This window comes from Gopherus flavomarginatus, chromosome 3 (genome assembly GCF_025201925.1).
Source record: "Gopherus flavomarginatus isolate rGopFla2 chromosome 3, rGopFla2.mat.asm, whole genome shotgun sequence".
NCBI lineage: Eukaryota > Metazoa > Chordata > Testudines > Testudinidae > Gopherus > Gopherus flavomarginatus.
In genome coordinates, this window is record NC_066619.1 from 201,084,428 (window position 1) to 201,106,807 (window position 22,380).

Below are 22,380 nucleotides of genomic sequence, written 5' to 3' on the forward strand. Positions count from 1 at the left end.
CCTCTCAGTGGCTCAGCTTCCAGTCTTGTAATTCTCATGAGCTCATCATTTCAATACTTCTAGCATAACTGGAGAGAATTTTAAGATAGATAAGACCTGAATTTCTAATATTTAAAAAAATAAAAGGCAGGAAAAATGTAACTTGACACAATAAGTCCAATTGTTTTTCCTTTGCGGGTGACCGTTAAAAAGCATGCCCCTATTTTTGTCCCCTAGAATCCTATTTATGAATGTCAAATACTGACAGCTTTAAGTTAAAAGCGTAATCAATGGGAACCTGTTTCCATTTCAGTGTGCATGTTCACCGGTAAGACGGTTGTTACCTTGAATTCAGCTCAGAGCCATCCATTGCCATAGAAATGCTGACACTTTCACAGGTATATATGAGTAATATTAGATAAATAAAAATTAATGATAACTAAATATGTTATGGTTGAAGAAAAACAGAACAAAAACCTGAGTTCTCCTTTAGCCCTTTCCATTTTATGGCTCTTAGGAAAAAAAAATCTTTATGACTGATTTGACATAACTTTCTCTTTAGGAGGATTTGTTTCTTTCTGTGAATGTCCATGAGTTGTCATAGTGTGCTTTTTATTCCAGTACAGCATGCAACTTTCTTTAATGCTTCATCTGCAATGGCAATAGGTACAATATAAATGATAATATATTTTAAATAAATATTAATTCTGAGAGTTCTAGATTTCAAAATTTGCATTCAGTTTCCTTCTTGCAACAAGTATTTTTGTATTTCTTTCATTCCAACTGAATGTGCAGCGGCAAGAGAGTATGTTCTGTGTTTTGGATAGGGTTATACTCTAGTTCCTTTATGACTGGAGTTTTTCCCCTCATCCTTTCCCCTTTAGATAATATTCTTGCTAACTAGATTGTTTTTCTTCTAAATTTGATAAACATATGGATTATTGTTTTCAGTGATGAGAAGTTTAAAAGGCTATCAGACATGTTTCACAATTGGACCTATGGAATCACATTGCAAATTTTCAACATAGGATAAAAAGTAATAAGCCTGTTCTGACAAGAAGGTTTGATTTTCAACTGAGGCCAGAATGTAAAGCTCTTTGGGGAAGGGCTATGCCTATGTTTGTACAGAATCTAGGTTCAGAGTTGCCATCCTGTTTGGGCCACTGAGCATCACTGTAATATGAATATCACAATCATATTTTTCAATTCCCAGAAAATTGCAGTTTTGGTCATTTTTCTTAATTTCTTTTAAAAAATATGAAACATGGATTTGTTTTTTATTGTGGCAGATTCCACCATTTTTATAATTTCTAATTTTAATTATAATTAACTAATTTCATTTTTAACTAAAGAAGCCAAAACCTCAGACACAAACATCCCCAAACGTTGGGGGAAGTCCAGGTCCAAAGTGTGCAGCACAGACTCTTTTTAATCAATTTTAGTCCTAGCATTTGTAGTTTCAGAAAATGAGTTCTGTCTATTACATCTTTCAATAACGGTAGCTAGTGTGATCATGATGAATTTTAAAATAATGCTAATTGTTTTAAACAGCAAGGATATGTACTGATCATTCTAACTGCAGATTCTCTTAGTGCTTTCTCATCATGAGTCAGACATTCTTGCCCTCAGTCCAGTATAAAATGCAATACATTGGCATTTCTAAGAAATTATTCTTGTCACTGTATGTCTGTCTTGGTACTTATATGGCCTCCATCACTGTAATATCCGAACATTTCCAGATAATTAAAACAGAAAAGCAAACCATACTCTCTCTGTTCCTTCCCCTACCCATAGGAGTAACTTGGAATAGTTAGTACAATGTGTGTGTGAGAGAGCAGGTTGTGTGTCCGTAAGAAGCGCTTATTACGGGAAAGCTAAGTTGAAGAGACAAGTTAAAAACAGACAGATAAATTGATTTCACAAAGGTCTTACTGGATAATTTTCATAAAACAAGAGGTTCAGATAATTGGGAGCTTTGTTGTTATGAAGCTCTTTAAAACCAGAGTGCTGAAGCTAGCACCTCAATAAACTCCTAAACTTCACTCAGGCAGAGTTTAGAAGCCTCTATCATGGAGAACATAGCTGCTCTGCAGGACTGAAGCTCCACATGGGAGGCATGCTCCAGTCAGACAGTTAATAGCCCCAGGGAACATAACCAAATTTTGGTCAAACCTAGTGTTTCAGTTAATTGCAGTTTGAATGTAATAGTGCATCTGTGAAAGAAAGTCAGTGAAATCTTAGGGACGTGTAGCTACCAGCTAGTCATATTAATGCAGAAGTATAGATGGTAAACCTTGAAGTGTACCAGGAAAGTACTGCTTGCAGATATCAGCATGAAGAAATTTTCATGGCAGACATCACTCCAGAGGATAAACTAAGTTGCCAAAGCACAAATCCAGGAGCTTAAAACACAAAGTGTACATCTGCTGCCACAAAGAAAAGGGCAACTGTCAGCTTCTGGTTCATCTAGCTACAGCCCTACCATTGTGGGAGGGCCTGTCCAGACAGGGACATTCCACCAGCAGCTGCTGCCAATCACTCAGCTTCCTCACCCCACCCACAAAAAGGTATTAATAAAGGTGAGCTATAAAACCTGCTGTCCACAATGCAAGTTACTACTGCTCCTCTTACCTCTAGCCACATTCTTGCCTAGCAGATGACATCAGTGGAATGAGTCATAAAACACCTTCCTGTGCCAGCCACTGCTATACCTGGCTCCAGCTATGCCTGTACAGTTTCCCATCCTTGCCCAAGGCATGAACCCCACTCTTCTCCATCTCAAACTTTCAAACATTACAAACTTTCACAGACTTTCACAGTCTGTTTGGTTTTTTCCTTCTCTGACATAAGTCTTACTTTCAAATATCTGTTTTGTTTAAACTGGAAGACATATTGGGCTGGCTTTTCATTAGCCAATGTTTCTTTACAGTTCAGGTAATCACATATGTTTATTTTTATATATAAAATACTGAATTTCTCTAAATAGTCCATGTGCTTTATTATTATTTTTGTTTGTATTATAATAGTGTCTGGAGGCTCCTACCATAATAAGGGCCCCATTGTGCTGAGCCTACAATACATAGAGCTCTGGCTGATAGAGCAGTTATTAAGGCTAGGAAATGGAGGTAATGGAGAGGAAGAAATTGGGGGTTGCACCCCTTACTACTATTTCTCTCTGTCCTCTAAATTGTGACATCTTAACTTTACTAAGGAAATCAATCTCAGGAAGAAGGGACTCTGCTGAGCTACCTAGCCATTTGAAATTATATGTTTTTATCTCCCCAGCTAGGGCTACAGTCAGGGACAGCAGGAGAGAAATAAAACTCCCCACTCCACTGCTAAAAGCAGAGAGAGAAGGAGAGAGATAACTCGCAGATTGAATCCATTTTAACCGCTGTCCTCAGATTGTAAACTTTGCGGACAGCTGTAATGAGACCTTGCAAATGGAAGCTAATGACACCACGGAAGTTGAGATTCAGAAAAAGAAAGAGGTTTCTAATGCGATCAAGGAAATATTGTTACAGTAGATACTGTACATTCTTGAGATTAATATTAAGAGTGAGTTGGGATCAGTCAGAGCTAGAGTTTTGATTCAGGACTATCAATAACTAAGATAGTTGGCATTCACGTGACTATGGTTTTATATATTCTGTCTACATAAATATATAATGGCTGTTTCACCCCTTTTTAAATGATGGGATAGGTCTCTCTGAATATTTTAACACACCTGATCATATACTAGTACTATATTATCATTACTTATTATTTGTTTTGTATTTGCTTGATTGCTCATTGAGAGAAATTATACATGTAATTGTCATAGATGGCGCACAAGTCTTTCCTTTAGGGAAGGCTATGGAGTGCCAGAAGCTCCCTAGAAGTGGGGAGGGGGGCACTCTAGCACCCGGACCATGGCCCCACCCCTGTGAGGTCCCACCCCTTCTTGGCCTCTTTCCCCTGAGGCCCTGCCCCCACTCCACCTCTTTTCCCCCTCCCCCTAGACCCCATCCTCACTACGCTGCCTGGTGCTGGGCCTTAGGCTCTGCTACAGGGCTTCTCACTGCCCCCCCACTCCCGGCTCCTCACTGCCCACTCCCCACTCTGGGTTCCTTACTGCCCCGAATACCCCCCTCTGCCTCCACCCAGGCTCCTTACTGCCCCCTACCCAGGGCTCATTGCTGCTCCATCATGCCCACCATGGCTAAGTCCTTTCCTTTCCTCCCACTCACACCCTGTGAGGCCCTGGTAGAAGAAGGGGAAAGACCCGTGCTGCAGCCGGGGGGCAAGGTGGCTTAGAGGTATGGCCGCCTGGGGAGCTTGTGGGGAGACAGGAGGTCCAGGGCGTCCACCACTTCTCCTTGCAGCGGGGAGGACAGTGCGGCTTGTTTGGCTCCCCACCACCGAGGGGCACAGGGAAGACCGCACCACTGGCATTCTGCTCTGGGATCCCCACTTGGCAGAGTGCAGCACTGTAGACAGCCTGGAGATGTGCCTGTGGATGAGCAGAGCCAGAGCATCATGCCAGAGGCAGGCAGGGGGGAAGAGGCAGAGTGGGGGCGAGGCCTCAGAGCGGAGCAGGGGCAGAGCTCAGGAGAGGAACGTAGGATGTGACCCACGCTGCATCCAGCATTTGCACCCTGCATGGCCAGCCTTTTTTATTTTGGGGAGGCTTAGCTCAGTGGTTTGAGCATTGGCCTGCTAAACCCAGGGTTGTGAATTCAATCCTTAAGGAGGCCACTTACGGATCTGGGGCAAAAATCAGTACTTGGTCCTGCTAGTGAAGGCAGGGGGCTGGACTCAATGACCTTTCAAGGTCCCTTCCAGTTCTAGGAGATAGGTATATCTCCAATTATAAAATATAAAAAACCCTTTATATGTGCTACCCCTGGATAACTGCCTTTATATGTCTAGGATTTGTGAAATGTTACTCCATAATTGTGTAACGCTTTTGTGGATGGTTTTATAACTAAAACAAAGGACTGTGGCGTAGACAATCTGGATTCAATTCCTGGCCCCAGTAGACTTCCTGTGTGACCTTGGATGAGCCACAATCTCTCAATCCCTCAATTTCCCATTTGTAAAATGGGAATAACAGTGGCAGCACCGGTGTATAGAAGGTGCTGCGTTTAAGCATAGCATCATGAAGACTTGTTCTGAGCAGTTAGCAACACAGTGCTTACAGTGCTGCTGAGCACATTGTGCTCTGTCTATACTAGAGATCCCACAATTGCTAGCACAGGGGGGAGATAGATCAGTGATAGCAACAGTGGAGAAGTTTAGTAGGAAATTACACACTAGTGTACATATAGCTGAAGACAAGATAGCTTTCTGAAATGCCAGCTAATGTCGTCAAAAGAGAAACATGAAATACAGAGGAATGAAAACATTATTTTGGATGATTCCAAGTGAAGTGAATATCTGAGAACGTCATGGTAGGGGTTAAGAGGACAGAAAGAGAAGATAAAGAGAGAGAAGTTAGACGAGGCATAGACTAGACTTTCATCCAAGGCCTAAAAACAAAATCTCTACCCCAAAATTAAACCACATTCATGGGTCCAAACCCAGCTCCCATTAAAGTCAATGTAAGTTTTGCCATTGACTTTAATGAAAGCAGGAAGATGCTCGAACCAACCAGTCAAGTTAAAGTAGGCAACTAACAGCCAGATTCTTCAGAATCAGATATACACAGTTCACAGCACAAATGCACAGATAAGAGAAAGGCTAGTGTTCTGCAAGAAGAAATAACTCACCAGCAACTGGGAGACTTGGTCTAAAACAGGAGTGGGCAAACTATGGCCCGCAGAACAGATCTGGCCTGCAAGCCATTTTAAGCTGGCCCATGAGCCGCACCACGTGGCTCGGCCCCGCTCCAGCACTTCAGCTGGGGCACTGGATCGGGGCTGGACCATGCGGTTTGGCCCCACTCCGATGAGAGATGCAGGGTGGTGCCTGTGGACGGGGAAGTGTGCAGAGCCACCTGGCCGCGCCTCTGCATAGAAGCCACAGAAGGGACATGCCACTGCTTCCAGGAGCTGCTTCCAGGTAAGCACTGCTCGGAGCCTGCACTCCTGAGCCTCTCCCCACCCCCACCTCCTGCCCCAACCCTGATCCCCCTCCCATTCTCCAAATCCTTCGTTCCTAGCCTGGAGTACCCTCCTGCACCCCAAACCTCTCATTCCCAGCCCCACCCTAGAGCCCGCACCCTTAGCCAGAACCTGCACCCCTTCCTGCATTCCTGCCTCAGCTCTGATCCCCATCCCATCCTCTGAACCCCTTGGTCCCAGCCCAGAGCACCCTCCTACACCCCAAATTCCTCATTCCCAGCCCCAATTTTGTGAGTATTCATGGCCCGAAATACAATTTCTATTCCCCGATGTGGCCCTCGGGCCAAAAGTTTCCCCACCCTGGTCTAAAATGAGGCAAAGCAAAAACGGTTACAGTCTGTCAGATGATTAATGATTCTATAAACTTACCTTTGTTTAGTCATTTAATCTTCTCATAAAAAGTAGCCACTTGCTGGAAATGAAGATGCAGCAATTTGAAATTAAGAGACCCAAGAGTAGAAGAAAAATAGACTTACTTCTCTTGATTGCTGCTCTAATGGATGACAGGGGTCCTTGGCTTAATAAAGAAAAGAAAGAAAATTAAGTACATCACTAATCTACAGGGAAAAAGACAAGTAGCTCCCATTACTCAGAGCTTCTGTACCAGGTGGAAAGTACACTGTCATACACAAACTCACAGCACAGTATCCGGTTGTCTTTTACAAAAATAAAAAGGGCAACTTCATATTTTACAACAAGATTCATGTTTCTCCGCATCTCTTAGACTACAGAAATTTGTCTCAAATTGCAAATATATGTACCCACATCGAGGGCCGGTCCAAGGATGTTTTGCACCTAGGCGAAACTTCCACCTTGCATCCTCCCCCCCTGTACCCCCACCCTGAGGTGCCCCCCCCTCACGGCAGCTGCCCCCCTCCGTCCTGAGGCACCCCCTTTGTGGCAGCTCCCCCCCACCCTGAGGCACTCCCCCACCCCAGCTCACTCCTGCTCTGCGCAAGAGCACGAGCACCCCGAGCACGCCGTGGCTGCTTCACTTCTCCCGCCTCCCAGGCTTGCGGCGCCTAAGCTGATTGGTGCTGCAAGCCTGGGAAGCGGGAGAAATGAAGCAGCTCACCCCTGTCCCGCCTCCACCCCGAGCACGCTGTCGCCGCTTCACTTCTCCTGCCTCCCAGGCTTGCGGCGCCAATCAGCTTTGGCGCTGCAAGCCTGGGAGGCGGGAGAAGTGAAGCAGCCGCGGCGTGCTCGGGGAGGAGGCGGGGCAGGGGTGAGCTGGAGCAGGGAGTTCCCCTGCCTGCCACCCCCCTTCCCCCTTACTTGCTGCAGGTGGCCCTCCCTGTGGCTCCCCAGCCCCAGCTCCCTCTGCCTAAATGCCGGAGGTGACCAGGGCAGCCAAAGATCCGGCCACTGCGGTCGCTGCCAAAGAAAATGGTGCCCCCCAAATGCCAGCGCCCTAGGCGACCGCGTAGGTTGCCTAAATCGTTGCACTGGCCCTGCCCACATCCAACTCTTTCTAATGAAAAATAGTATATGATTTTAAATCTGAAGTCATGCAAAAACTGCAAGATGATTTTCTTTTAAACTATTATGTTTTCTGAATAGTGTGCTGAAGTTCAGATTAGTCACATCAGATTGGAAAACTTTGGAAGATTATCACAGTTCATATATTATCAGATTACTTAGCATTTTATAACTGGACATTCTTGTAAATAAGCAAAAATGCAAACAATAAAATCCCACACTTCATTTGCTAAGCATTTTCAACGGCTACTTTAAAAAACGATTTTATCTTCACAGTCAGCTGGGTTTGCAGCTTTCATTAACAGCTTACAGGGGAAAAACCCATGACTGAAAATTTGTTGATATGCAAGGACAGACAAATCCGTTTCTTTCTGGCAACTCATTTGTTTTCTTACTAGAGCTAAGGTCATTGATACTTTCCTTATGAGATAGTTATTTAATCTAGACATAACAGCGTTCTTTACTCTGCACCCACAATCCAGAAGAACTTGAGAACATTCACGTTTTTAAAGTAGTATAATATCTTCAAGAACATAATATTAAGAATCTGGGAAAATATTAAGCCACAAGAAGTCTTATAATCACTCATTAATAACCTTATTCTGAAGCCAAACATGTTTTACACAGTACAGATAAAAAATAAGGCCCAACTCTTTAGTGAGAATTCTGTGGGAAAACCAATATTCATGTTAAAGGCTAAAGACTAATTTGTACCAAATACAGTATATTTAATATAGTGTCTTTAATACAAACCGCTGAGTTTACATAAGACTTTTCCACCCCTGCAGCTCCACAAGTGGTACCAATGGCGTGAGTATTAGTGTAGACAGACAACTGGCATAAGGCCTGGCAGTAATGGGAGACTTTAACTACCCAAACATCTGTTGGAAAAGTAATCCAGCTAAACATGTTTTTCAATCAGTTCTCGGAATGTAAGGGGGACAATTTTTTGATTCAGAAATGGAGGAAGTGACCTTTAGAAGTTGTTCAGAAGGTGACTGAGGACCAGTGGCGGATTTAGAGTTAGTGGGGCCCCATGCACAGCTTCATTTTTGCCCCCCCCAAAAAACCCAGCCAAGAAAAAGAACATTCCCTCGTAACTCCTCCCCATTTTTCATTCTTTTGTTCTTTATCCTCCTCCTATATCATAAGTAATAGGAAGTAAATGAAAATAAAGTGAAGTACCTTGATTGTTTTGGAGTCTAACTTTTTTCCCCACAGACCATTTGAAAATTGCTGAGCATCTCGGTGGACCACTTAATGATCTTTCAAAAAGTTGTTTGTACCATTAGCTAACTATAGTAAAGTGCTTTGAGTAAGAGCTCTTTATTTAAAAAAAAAAAAATCTTAATAACCTTTCCTCAGTCCACCTGAAAGAAGTTCTCGGACCACAGTTTGAGAACTTCTGGTCTAGATAAAAGCTTGTATTTGCATTACGCCAACATGAAAAATGTGTAAAAATAAGAAGTATAGATGATGCATGAATGGAAAAATAAAAAAAAAGTTAACTGCCTCTGAAGAAACATTCAATTGGGGGGGGGGGGAATGTATTCAGATAGCTTTTTTCTACACTTTTTCTTTACAAAATTGTCAATTAAGTCATCGTAAGTAATATTTTGTAAAGAGGCACTTTCCATTGTCAATATTGCCGAACTTGTCAAATGTTCCTGACTCATCGTATTTCGCAAATAATTTTTAACTCATTTCAATACAGAAAAAGAACGTACACCAGAAGCATTTGTGACAGGTATTGTCAAAAATATTTTCAGAATGGTTTCTACATTTGGAAAGGTTGCCTGCAAACCGTCACGTACAAGTCTATACAAATCAACTAGTGATCTTGAAGCACAAACCTCATCATCGGGGCGGCTCCAGGCCCCAGCACACCAAGCGTGTGCTTGGGGTGGCATGCCGTGGGGGGTGCTCTGCCGGTCACCGGGAGGGCGGCAGGCAGACAGCCTTCGGCGGCACGTCTGCGGAGGGTCTGCTGGTCCCGCGGCTCCGGTGGACCTCCCGCAGGCATGTCTGCAGAGGGTCCACTGGTCTTGCGGCTCGGTCTGCAGGCACGCCTGTGGGAGGTTCACCAGAGCCGCGGGACCAGTGGACCCTCCGCAGGCACGCCTGCGGGAGGTCCACCAGAGCTGCGGGACCGGCGACCGGCAGAGCGCCCCCCGCGGCATACAGCCGTGCTTGGAGCGGCGAAATCTATAGAGCCACCCCTGCTCATCATTTTCAATAAAATGAATGAAATGTTTCGCTTCATCTTTAAAAAGATTTGTGTCTATGTCCTCAAGGTAGAATTTACTTAATTTCTTACCGTAGTGGTTTTTAGCATTTTTGTCCATACTTCTGTCAAAAACCACACAAAATAAATCAACAGTTTTCTTTAGAGATTTACCTCCACTCTGCAATTGCACTATTATTGTGCCAAAAATAACACTGACCATCTCAACGATAATCTTCTCTTTCCCTTTTAACTTGATTTAATTGTCTCTAGTTTAATCAAAAAATAACTTCCTGCTTTTTTTATGCTTATCAGATATATCAGAGGAACCTATCTTTTCTGTTAATGTTAGTGCCTCTGCTTCCACTGAGCCATAGCCATTTTGAACGTCCATGACAAAACTTAACTGAGGCTAACAATTGTGCAGCATTCAATAAATTTGTATCAGTCTTTTGCAGCAATTTGCTAATGGCATTCTCTCTTTGAAATAAACAGTTCCACAAAAGAGTAAGAACAGCAATATTGTATTTTTCAAACTTTTCTGCTATAGATTTTGCTTCAGTTTTTGCATACAATTTTTCAGAATTTGATGTGGTTATGTCTCATAAGGTTTTCTTTATATCATCATAGCTCATTTTCAAAGCCAAAACAGCATCTGCATGAGCAGACCACCTGGAGTCACAAATTCTTTTGGCTGTCAAATGTTTTTCATTTGCCTGCTCCAAGAGTGATTGCAGCATGCTCCACCGATGCGTGGAAACCAAAAAAGAGGCATACATGTTTTGAACAAAGTCAAAAAATTTTGTAGCTCCCTCACAAGGTTTGGCTGCAGAGATGCAGATTAAATTTAAGGCATGGCTGCAACATGGTATGAATCAAGGAGAGGGGCTTGCATTGTCCAGTCTTGCCTGTTGACCTGAACATTTTCCTGCCATATCTGCGGCATTATCAAAGCTCTGCCATGGCAATTTTTGATGTCCAAACCTAAATTTGCAATTATTTCCAAAACGGTTGTCTCTAGACATTCAGAAGTGCAGGATTTTAGCGGGACAAAACAAAGAAATCACTCTACAACTTCACCATTGCCAGTCACATATCTTAAAATGAATGTTAATTGGTCTACATGACTCACATCTGGTGTTGAATCGACCATTATGGAATAGTACTCAGCATCCTTTATTTCATCAGTGAATTGGTTTCTGAGCCTCTCTGTCATTAGAGTGATGAATTCATCATAGGTTTGGTGTGTTAAAAAGTTTTTCTTCCCTGAGCCACAATACTGAAAATTTTTCAAATTTTTTTGAGAAAATCATCAAATTCACTAAGATATTCAAGGCAGGTTAAAAAATAACCGTTTCAATTTGACAATGATGACTCATGATGTCCTCTTAGAGGTAGTCCCAAAGAAGACAACAGTTTGACTGTGGCAACAACACGTCTCAGCACTTTCCTCCAATAAGAACATTCCTTTTCAAACTGAGCCGATGACACAGAATCAATTATTACACCTTTGAATGAACTTACATATAGCATTAATACGAGCTTTGGAAGTTTCATGATCAACAATATGTCTTGCAACATTTCTCCAATTGCAGTGCCCGTCGACGAATGTTTGTTTTCCTTTACTATGGTCAGGGAATAATTTGCAAACATAACAGTAGACTGCCTTAGTGGTTTCCAGAAGAAAAAAAAAAAATCAACTAAATTCTCATTTCAGTCGTCTCACTTTTTTTCATGCTCAGAAAATGGGACTCATGAACACCTATAAATTGCTTTTGTCCTGCAACCTCTACTCTTTTCTCAAATTTTCCATATTACCCACGTTCTTTGGTTAATTTACTATGAAATATTATATCAAATCCAATTAAACAGAGTTTGGCCATAATGCAATGTCTTCAGGGAAGGTTTATTCCCTTACTTTAACAAAATTACCAATATTTTGTAGTTCCATTGTCACTTCAGAGTCCATTTGTTCAACTTTTGCAATTGTTGTGGTATCCCAACTTAGCAATGATCAGATAATTCAGATGTTTCGATACCCATACTTTTTGATGACTGTCCACTACTCAATACTTCAAGCTTTTTAAAAAATGATGACAAACTCTCTTTTTGCTTAGCTTTGTCTTCTTACCTCGCGTTCATTTTTTTTTGCGTTTTTGACTGCCAGACGCATAGTGTCACTTCATTATTGCTAAAAAACTGACCTTGATTTCAGGCAGATTAAAAATGTCTGAAAGAGCAGAAGTGTAGCCACGTGTGGGCCGTGGATCGCCCAATTAGGTTTAACACAGTTAATCCTACATTTTTTAATCAGGCTCTGTAAAAATGGGATTTTGAACCATTACATACTAGTGACAAATTACAGGCATTGTTGCAAAGTGTGGGGGAGGATGCGTTTGTTCAATTGGATAATTGATCAAGCAGACAGACTTTGATTGGCAAATGATGATTTCCCTTAGTTGCTGTTACTTCTTTGCTAGACACTTCAAAAAACCACATTTCCACAGTTCACAAAATAAGTTTGCAGAATGCAGAAAGCCTGGACCACTTTGCGACTTGCAACACTTATTACATTCAGTAATTTGTCTGATTTGTCCTGCATTTTGGGGCCCCCAATCGTTAGGAGCCCTGTGCCACTGCACAGTTTGTTTCATGGTAAATCCGCCACTGCTGAGGACGGGTAACATGGTCCTGACACTTACTGGAGCAGAAGCATAGTCTACACCAAAATTCTAGATCCCGTGACATTTTACAGTAGAAATTCAGGAAGGCCATAGAAGAAAGGTCTCATATTAACCCCCATCTTCTCCAAATTAACCAATAATTTCTCATGTGTAACTGCATCAAATGACATACTGACATCCAGCTAGATTAGAGCTACTGCATTTCTTTTGTCTAAAAAATCAGTTATCTTCTCAAAGAAAGCTAATAGTAATTTTGTTACTACCTCTTAAATACAATAATTGAAACAACTGTAGAAAAATCTACAATTACTTTTATCATTTAGGCTACTTACCTTTTGCAGTTCACCATGCTTGAACTAGGAAACATCCTAACAGCCCTTTCTTATCTTAATCACCTATTAAATCACTCTGTTCATAAACAAAATTCTGACTCCCTTCCTCAGTGGTGCAAGTTGGGAGCTGCACTCTCTGATCTCCTCTGCACAACTCATTACATTGCGCACTCAGGCTGCCTGCCTGAGGCTTGCAGTTGGGAGCGGGGGGCAATGCCCCCCATGTTCCTCCACAGAATCCGCCTATGGGAGTATTATACCAGTACTACTCACTCAGCATTGGATATCTATCAAGTTTCAAGTGCAGATCAGGGAACAATCCTTCCAACATAGCAACCATTTTCCTACTGGAAAAGCAGGGCTCTGTTATTCCTGGAGTTCGGACCTTCTAATAGCAAGCTAAGAAGGAGGAGAGGATGCAGTTGTAAAAATTTTATTAAGATGTTAAAAAAAAAAGTGAACAGTACAGAGTTTAACCATAGAAGTTTCTGGTTATCAGGGAATAGCATACAGATTATCGAGGGTGCAAAGTTTGGTTTAAGATCAAGTGGCATAAAGAATACATAATCTGCTACTATTGACCAAAGTATTTACACTGTACTCATCACTGTGATATTCCAGAGAGCATTCCTTGTGCAAGAATAAGCTGAGATCACACCAAGATACTTTAGACACTGGTGTAAAATTACTGTTCCTACTAACCCTAATACACATCTATCAGTTTAAATATGAATTCATGGTGACAACAATAGTGTAAAAATACTAGGTCAAGTCAGTTACAACAGTACAAATGTGTACATGTAAATACACACTACATTAATTTCATTGAGTTGCACTAGTGATACTGACAGGAAAAATTTGGCCTGTGCAAGATAGCTAAGACGACAAGAAACAAAGGATTAAAAAAAACCTATAAGGAAGAGCCAACACTTTGGAGATAGCAAAACAAATGGGAAATATTTGCCCTTTAATACGATTCACAGCCTCTTGTTTACAGGCAGGGAAACATGATTGTGCAAGATCTATTGATGTAGCTAAAAGATATGGAATGAAGTTGATTTCTGACAGCATGGTGCATTACTCCAATTGCTTGTAGTACTGTTTTCATAAATATTTTAGTGGATAAACTAAAAACACTTGAAGCCACTACACTATACTTCCATCTTGACATATATTTCCCTGTGCATTCAGATGAGACTGAGGGTTTGTCTATACCTACAGCGCTGTAGCTCTTAGTGAAGACTTTACCTACGCTGATGGGAGAGCTCCCATCTGCACAAACACTCCTCCTTCGCAAGAGGTGGTAGCTCTGTTGATAGGAGAAGCCCTCCCATTAACATAGCGCCACCAGGAGTTAGACTGGTATAATAGTGTTGCTCGGGGGGGGGTTCCACCCCTGAGCAATGTAGTTATACCATCATAAGTTCGTGGTGCAGACTAGGGACAAGTAGCTGAATGGCTTTTGCTTTGAATCATTATGATTACATATAAACAAAGAGACCCACACAGGAAAGTCGATAGGCCTGGATCTACAAGTGTTACCTAGCAGCTCTGTGTTCTTGGGGAACCAGGGCGCAGTACCCAAGTACCCAGCCTCGCTGACTCACAAAAGACCTCCATCCCCACCCCTACCCCTACCCCCACCCCAGCCTCTGCTTGAACCAAATCTGCATCAGAAGACAGACTTACAAAAAGCAATGAAAAGGCAGTCGGAGACACACCTAAACCCCTGGGATAAGGATGACGGGATTAAGGAAACTCCCCTAGCCTCATCTGCATCGAAGATGAGACAAGGAGGCATCACTATTACCATATGGAATGGAGAACACAGATTCCAAGGCAAGAAACACATGGAACTCTAGAACCAGAAAAGCAGGGAAGCATTGCATCATGGGGGATCTCTGTTCCAGATGTTAATGAACCTACGACTGCACACACCCAGCTCAGCAGTTATCAGACCAATTCTAGTAATAAATCCTTTACTGGTATCCAAAATAGTGAAGCTGCCTAATTGCATTGTGAGCTCCCTCCAAGGAACACAGCCCAAAGCCAGGAATGATCAGCTCCCATGGTCTAGCCTGAACAAAACAACTTTGGTATACTCCCTTCAGGGCTGGCTTTAGGACATGCAGGGCCTGATTTGAAAGAGCTGCCGCCGAAATGCAACCGAAGACAGTGGCAGTGATTGAGCTGCTGCCAAAGACAGCAGCAGCAATTCAGTGTCAGCTCAGGGCTTGTCTACATCAGAAAGTTGCAGCGCTGGTGAGGGAGTTACAGCGCTGCAACTTTGAAGGTGTACACATCTGCAGGGCATCACCAGCGCTGCAACTCCCTGTTTGCAGCGCTGGCCGTACTCCCGTTTTGTTTCAGGTGTCAATCAGTTGCCTCTGTTTCTGGCAGCACTTTGGCGGAGGGTGTGGGGCCCCTCTTCTGGATGCTGCGGGGCCCAATTCCTGGGAATCGGTGGAGTCGCCCTAAAGCCGGCCCTGCTCCCTTGTTCACACAAACAAATCTAGTGTTCTCCCTTGAACCATTATTGTTTCTCTACAAAAACTCATACCCATGCTCAAGTAAGTGTTCTAATGCCTGGATCCAAACTCTGTATATGTTCCATTGGAACTTATCTTCTCCTGACTGATCATGCTGGGGGTTGTACCTATTTCCAGCACTTCAGACCCTCAGCTACCACCAACACCTAGGACCCTGATCAATTCAAGCATCACGGAGTGGTGAGAAACACACACCCCCCTCGCTAGGGACAGCCTTCTGACCCTGACTTATGTGATCAGTTAGTTTTGTAAACCTGACTTTTATAATCAAATTTAAGTTAGATTTAATATTATAACTTTTGTTTGTTTGGGTCCCCTATGGTTATTACCTGACAATAAATAACTTTCATGATTAAGCTGGTTGCTTCTCTTTCCCCCTCTCCACTCCCCATGGGTGGTGGGGTTTTTTTGGTTTCCTCATTCACTCTGCAGCAACACTCATTGTACCTAAGCTAAAAGATCCCTGCAGCACCCAAAAATCCTGTGGGGTTTGCTCATCAAGTGGGTTACTACAGAATAATTGTAACGTGAAAGTGGGGAATAGAGATATGCTGAACCAGGGGCCTATGAGGGTGGCAGATAGAAAGTGCTGCTCAACCCTGCCTGCTCAGGCATGCTCTATTCCAGTGTGGTACTGATGGCATGTGAGGGTGACAGCTTGGAGGTGCTGTTTGAGGGCATATGAGGACGAACGCCTGGAAGTGCTATTGAACCCAGGCTACTGAGTCCAGGGACATACAAGGGGTCAGCTTGGGAATGCTGATTGACCCAGTCCTCTCCGATGCGCTCTGCTAATGTGTGAGTGCGAGTCTGATTCTGGGGCTGGAGGAACTCAGCCCTGGGGAACCTAGGTCCTGCAGGATAGCTCCATTGGGAGGGAACTTGCAGCAGGGAGAAGTAGAGCTCCATATGAGAACACAAGTGACACAAGCAGTACGTTGATAGACAGGGGTGGCTCTAGACATTTCGCCGCCCCAAGCATAGCGGCATGCCGCAGGGGGGCGCTCTGCCGGTCGCCGGTCCCGTGGCTCTGGTGGACCTCCCACAGGCATGCCTGTGGAGGGTCTGCTGGTCCCATGGCTCCACCGAAGCTGCGGGACCAGCGGACCCTCCACAGGCATGCAGTCGCCCTCCCGGCGACCAGCAGAGCACCCCCCGCGGCATGCCGCCCCAAGCACGCGCTTGGTGTGCTGGGGCCTGGAGCCGCCCCTGTTGATAGATGTACAGACACCCCACCTCCACCCACCCGAGGAGTAACCCTAATAAATGAGCATACCCCAAAGTAACAGGCAAAACTGGTAATCATAGAATAGAATCATAGAATATCTGGATTGGAAGGGACGTCAGGAGATCATCTAGTCCAAACTCCTGCTCAAAGCAGGACCAATCCCTAGACAAATGTTTGTCTCAGATCCCTAAGTGGCCCCCTCAAGAACTGAACTCGCAACCAACTAGCAGGCCAATGCTCAAACCACTGAGCGATAGAAGCCACATCTATACTGGGTGTACTTTACTGGTATGGGAAATTGTATACTACAGTAGTAAAGCACTCTTGCTGTGGGTGCAGCTGACACCAATAAAACTGTGCTTTTACTTAGATAACTGCATCTACATTAGGGGCTTCTGCCCACACAGCTATGACTGTCAGAGATCATGCCTCTTCACACCCCTCACTGACAGCTGTGCTTGCAGAAGTCATAGAATACCTGGGTTGGAAGGGACCTCAGGAGCTCATCTAGTCCAACCTCCTGCTCAGAGCAGGACCAATCCCCAGACAGGTTTTTACCCCAGTTCCCTAAATAGCCCCCCCTTCAGGACTGAACTCACAACCCTGGGTTTAGCAAGCCAATGCTCCAACCACTGAGCTATCCCTCCCCCCACCTGTAGTGTAGTCTTTGCTTAATGCCTTATCTTCACTGCAATGTTAGCTCAAGTTATCTACACTTGAGTTAGCTCCTCTCAAGTTAACCTAGTTCAAACAAGATTGGTCATACTATAAAACACACAAACTGCACAGAGTGAGAGTCTGCACTGCACTACTAGCTCCAGGATCAGCAGCAATCAGCTTCAACCCATAACCAGTGATGGGACAGCTAGCTCAAGTTTAAAGCACCACTTAACTCAAGCTAGGGATTGTGTGTGCGCCTGGGAGTCAGGTTAAAGACAGCACTCAAGTTATACTTTGAGCTAACACTGCAGTGAAGACAAGCCCTAAAGGAGTCTTAACTATCATTTAACTGATCTTAAGGGTGGGATTTTCTGAAGTGCTGCATGTTAGCCTAACTCTGCTCCCAATAAAATCAGTTCACTTCAATAAGAGCAGAGTTAGGCCAATGCAGAGTCCTTTAGAAAATCTCACCCCAAGTGACTCTCTCTCCCTAAACCTACTTAATCTATATTCAGAATGTGTCACTCAAAAAGTCAGTATGAAAAAGCTGGAGCTTCTAACTTTAGGTAAATGAGTAGTATTCCTAAAGGGAAATGAGCCTTTATAAGACATACTGGGGTTTCCTAATTTTTTTAATTGTATGTTTACTCTCCTTCAGCTCACTCACATTAACATATTCGTGGGGACGGTCTGTAAAATAGCAGATTTATTAGTCCATATGCACCTTTAACTCTAATATGGTGAAGCCTATTATCTAATCATTCCCCCCTCAAAAATCTTATCACATAGTAAATGTAAACCAACAAGCAAAAACGTTGTGCGAGAATATAAATACACACACACACAGTCTCTCAAATTAGTTGCTTATATGCTTTAAAAACCAGTTTCCAGGTAATAGAAATACTAATTTTAAAAGTATTTCTCAACTGTTAAAGTCTTACAAAAACAAAACTATCTTTGTATACGATCACAGCTTGCTCCAAGTAACTGCTGACTCATTCAGTTACACCCTACAGTACATAAGAAACACAAACTTTTAACAGTGGCCTCTAAAGAATGTGCACTGCACAGAAATTCTAAATTTCCCCCACCCTGCACCAAACCTGTCTTTCCAGATACAACAACACTGCATGCAGAGCTTTGCCAAAGAAATGCCAGAGTTGCCTACAATAATTCCCCCAAATCACTGCCATTTCTCCCACAGTATGTTGGACACTGACACTTTACTGTAAGAGATGCACCAAATGATTATCAGAGATGATCTCCATTGTGGAGAAAAACGAACGACTGTAGTTGAAAAACTTTTAGAGCCAAGTCGAAATGCATTCCTGAAAACTGTTTATATTCACTGCTCACTACTCATACATGAAAATTCAGCTGTTTGGAGAATGAGGTCAGCCAGAAAAAGTCTGTAAAATTCAGAACTTAAAAGGGGGGGTGGACATTTAAGACTATTAATTGCTTTTTAATAGATATTTTCTTCTTGATTTTAATTTAGTAATCTCCAGGATTATTATGTATTTTACAGTATTTCCAGAAGCCCCAGTCAGAATCAGAACCCATATTATTCTGATCACTATATACCCATATTAAAAGACAAGTCCCAGCACTGAAGGGCAGACACATTTTAAACAAACGTCACAAGAAGTAGGAAGGTAGAAAAGTAGATAAGATCTGGGTAACCAATTCAAATCTGTCCCAGGTAGTAATAACTAAACACCTTTACTTACTGAAAGATGTTGGATAACCATCTGGAAAGTAGTTGATGGTTTCACTCCAGTTCACTGTGGACAGGTGTTCACCCAATAGAAATGGTACCCTTGTTACCAATTTTATAGCTCAGTGGTTTGAGCATTGGCCTGCTAAACCCAGCGTTGTGAGTTCAATCCTTGAGGGGGCCACTGAAGGATCTGGGGCAAAAATCAGTACTTGGTCCTGCTAGTGAAGGCAAGGGGCCGGACTCGATGACCTTTTGGGGTCCTTTCCAGTTCTAGGAGATAGCTATATCTCCAATTATTATTATTATTATTATAATAGAAGAGGGATTGATCAGATATAAAGACTGAATTTCTCTGTTATCCAAAGCAGAAGGGGTATGGTGTGAAAGCTTGTACTGCTGCTGACTGTTCCATGGACCTTGAAGCATTTATGAGCAGCCCTAAAATAAAGCAATAAGCTTATGGAAAAAAGCAGTAAAAATAGATTCCACATGCAAGTTTCCCAGGAACAGTTAAAAAAAAAAAAAGGAAGAAATAGTATTTTTAGAAATCAAAAATAGCTTAAACAGTGTGTTTAAAAACATGTTGCTCAGAGCTTCAGTCTTCTGCATAGTGAGCAGTTTGCACAGACACAAAGCAAGAAGTTATCCAAGCCCCTTTCCGCTACATAAGGGGAATACTGCAGACTATACAGTTGATTCTTACTCTCTGGTTAGAACTAAAATTACATCCTTAAACCAGTGCCTCTTTGTCTACTGCAACATAATAGCTACCATTCCATTTTTGCAATTACTGCACCATACTTCTTACGCAAAACTTTAGCAATTCAAACAGAATTAAATGGCTAGACGAAAGGGAAACAGCATTTTTTGCATTACAATTGATTTTTGTTTTGTTACTAACAATGAAAAGCATCCACTAAAAAGTACAAGCATAAAAACATTATTCCCTTCGAATGGATTTTGTGCATTATTGAACATAAGCTGTCAATATCTATGACAATTGTGTCCCTTCATCTTTTTGTGCCAAATTGATAATGAATGGCAAAACAGGAAATGATGTGTCCAATGAAGCATTATTTATTATTTATATAAATAAAATAAAAATAAAATCCAAAAAAATAACTTGTAGAATTTACCATTTAAAAGAAAAGTAGAATCATAACATGCTCAAATCACAAACACACAAAGAAAAATAGCAGATGTCTAAATAAATGTTTATTCTTTAGGAACTTGACCCTTCCCTGCACTCAGTGAAGTTTCTTTTGGGGGTACTCTCAACACTACATTTCTGTTGACATATTGATGCACCTTCATGGTATGAAACAAAAGTAAAATTTGAGATTATCTGCCTTTATGGATAGTCTTGAAGGATGCAGGTTAGATCTGTGAAAATGAGGAATGTCCTGCATATTTCAGTTTGTTTGCAGTGTTGTTGTAGCTGTTTTGGTCCCAGGATATTCGAGAGACAAGATGGGTGAGGTAACATCTTTTATTGGACCAACTTCTGCAGGTGAAAGAGACAAGCTTTTGAGCTAGTCAGAGCTCTGGGTGTCTGAAACAGGGGTATTCAGGTCTGTATTTCAGAACAGATGGCAACCTCTTTTAGCAATGGGAATTTGTGAGTAGCCTAACATCACCCCTGCATCTAAACAGAGTCAAATCCTATACTTGGTGCATATACATACTAAGGACTTCTCTGTGCTGAGGATTCACCCTAACTACTGATATTTGCCTCAATTTCAGCCATCTGTGGCAAGCAGCCAGTATGGCTGTATCAGTGCTACCCCTTAATGTAAATAGGCAAAGCCACTATTCGCACAACTCAATCTTAACCCTTCTCGAAGCCAGGATAAGATGAAACAGAGCAAATCAGATCTTATAGCAGTTTACCATCCTCTACACTAGGGATTTGCATTGGTGCAGCTGCACCGGTGTCTTGTCACAGATGACTGAAACTGGGGCAAATCCCCAGCACAGATATGGCCTAAATCCAAACAATACCAGGCATACTTTACACAAAATGCCTCTGAATGGGAAGATAGCCAATTCCCCCCCCTCCATCTTATGTAACACAACAATAACTTGTCTCACAGAGCCACAAGATCAGAGCTGAACACACATCTGTACAAGTTCTACAGAAGGCAATATGTATAATTCCAATAAAAGAAGAAAACTGACAGTTTCTGAAAGGTCTGAAGAGAAATATTTGCCCCAAAGATACAGGTACATGTAAGGTAATTATAGCTGCCTTGGAAGTGCTGCGTGTATCAGTGGCTTCAGCCTATCAGAACCAGATGCTAGTTAAAGAGACAGGCTAATTTCACAGTGTATGCAGTGAACACAAGAAAAGAGAATACACGGTGATAGAATAGCATGCTGAATATGCATTTTACCAAAGGGGAGACACAATAGAAAAAAGTAAAAATCTCTCCTCCACCTATAGAAAACAAAACCAGAGGCAATGGAAACCAATGTAATATGCTAACAGCAAGAGCAAATCTAACCCTTTGAGATTCCAAACAAGAAGCATAAATACAAAGACTAACCTTAGCCTAAGTGAAACAGAACACAAGTCTCCAAACCATAAAAATCTTTAAAAGAGAAATCAAATGCCTGCTCAAGCATGGAGTTTGGCATTGTCCATAATGTTGGTAAGAGAGTCTTTCAAACAAAGAATCACCTGAACTATCCTCCTTTATTATCGCAATTTACAACTCGCTAGATCTGCCAGTTCAGTTCTAAAATCATCATTAGGTCCTTAGGCTTCCTTGCTTGGCTGGCGACAGTGGCCTCCTGCTCTTTCTGGAGGTATTTATTGTTTCCCTAAGAACACTAAAAATAAAATCTTTGGAAACAATGCTCTTCTATCCCTTCTACCCCATCTGTTGGATGATTTTCACTTTCTCTCCATTGCCAAAATGTTTTCATAAAACAAAGAGATAAAAAGAGACACCTGGAAGTTACACCCAGGCTTGATTAATTTGGCCGATATTATACACAATTTATAATCAGATCATTCCATTTCTCTACATCAGCTTCCATCAGCCTCAAAGTTCCTTGTTGTGGGGACTAAAAATCCTTCCAGTTGTTTTTTAAGAGTGACTGCTGTTTTCCAGAAATAAAAATGAAAATCCTTCAAATTTGAATTTAAAAGGGGGGGTGGGGGGAGGGCTGTCATTAGCAGACTGAAAAATGTCACTGTGTCTTCCACGAAACAGCCCTGCCTAGAACTACAGCTGTCATCATGAACATTTTTGCCAGACAATTCTCCTAATAAGCAGGGACCAGAGGGTGGCCAGGCCCCTGTTGCTGGATAGTTCTGTGCACGTTCTATTAGATTTTATTTGATTTTTCTTTCAGAATGGTGATGGGGGGACAGAAGACAGAAAATGTGCTCCAGTGTTATGTAAATCCTCTCAGT

The 22,380-nt window shown here is 42.4% G+C and overlaps 1 protein-coding gene across 8 annotated transcripts in view; it reads right to left on the reverse strand.

Annotated features, from left to right (window-relative positions):
- Positions 1-22,380, reverse strand: part of SH3D19 (SH3 domain containing 19) — a 169,272-nt gene that overhangs the window by 60,888 nt on the left and 86,004 nt on the right. For all 8 annotated transcript variants that reach the window (XR_007773446.1, XM_050946256.1, XM_050946252.1 and 5 more), the window contains one exon: positions 6,560-6,600. Coding sequence is in view for 3 of the 8 variants with exons in the window: in XM_050946252.1 (XP_050802209.1) it covers positions 6,560-6,600 (41 nt within the window). In the remaining 5 variants the exon portion in view is untranslated. The remainder of the gene's footprint in view (positions 1-6,559; positions 6,601-22,380) is intronic.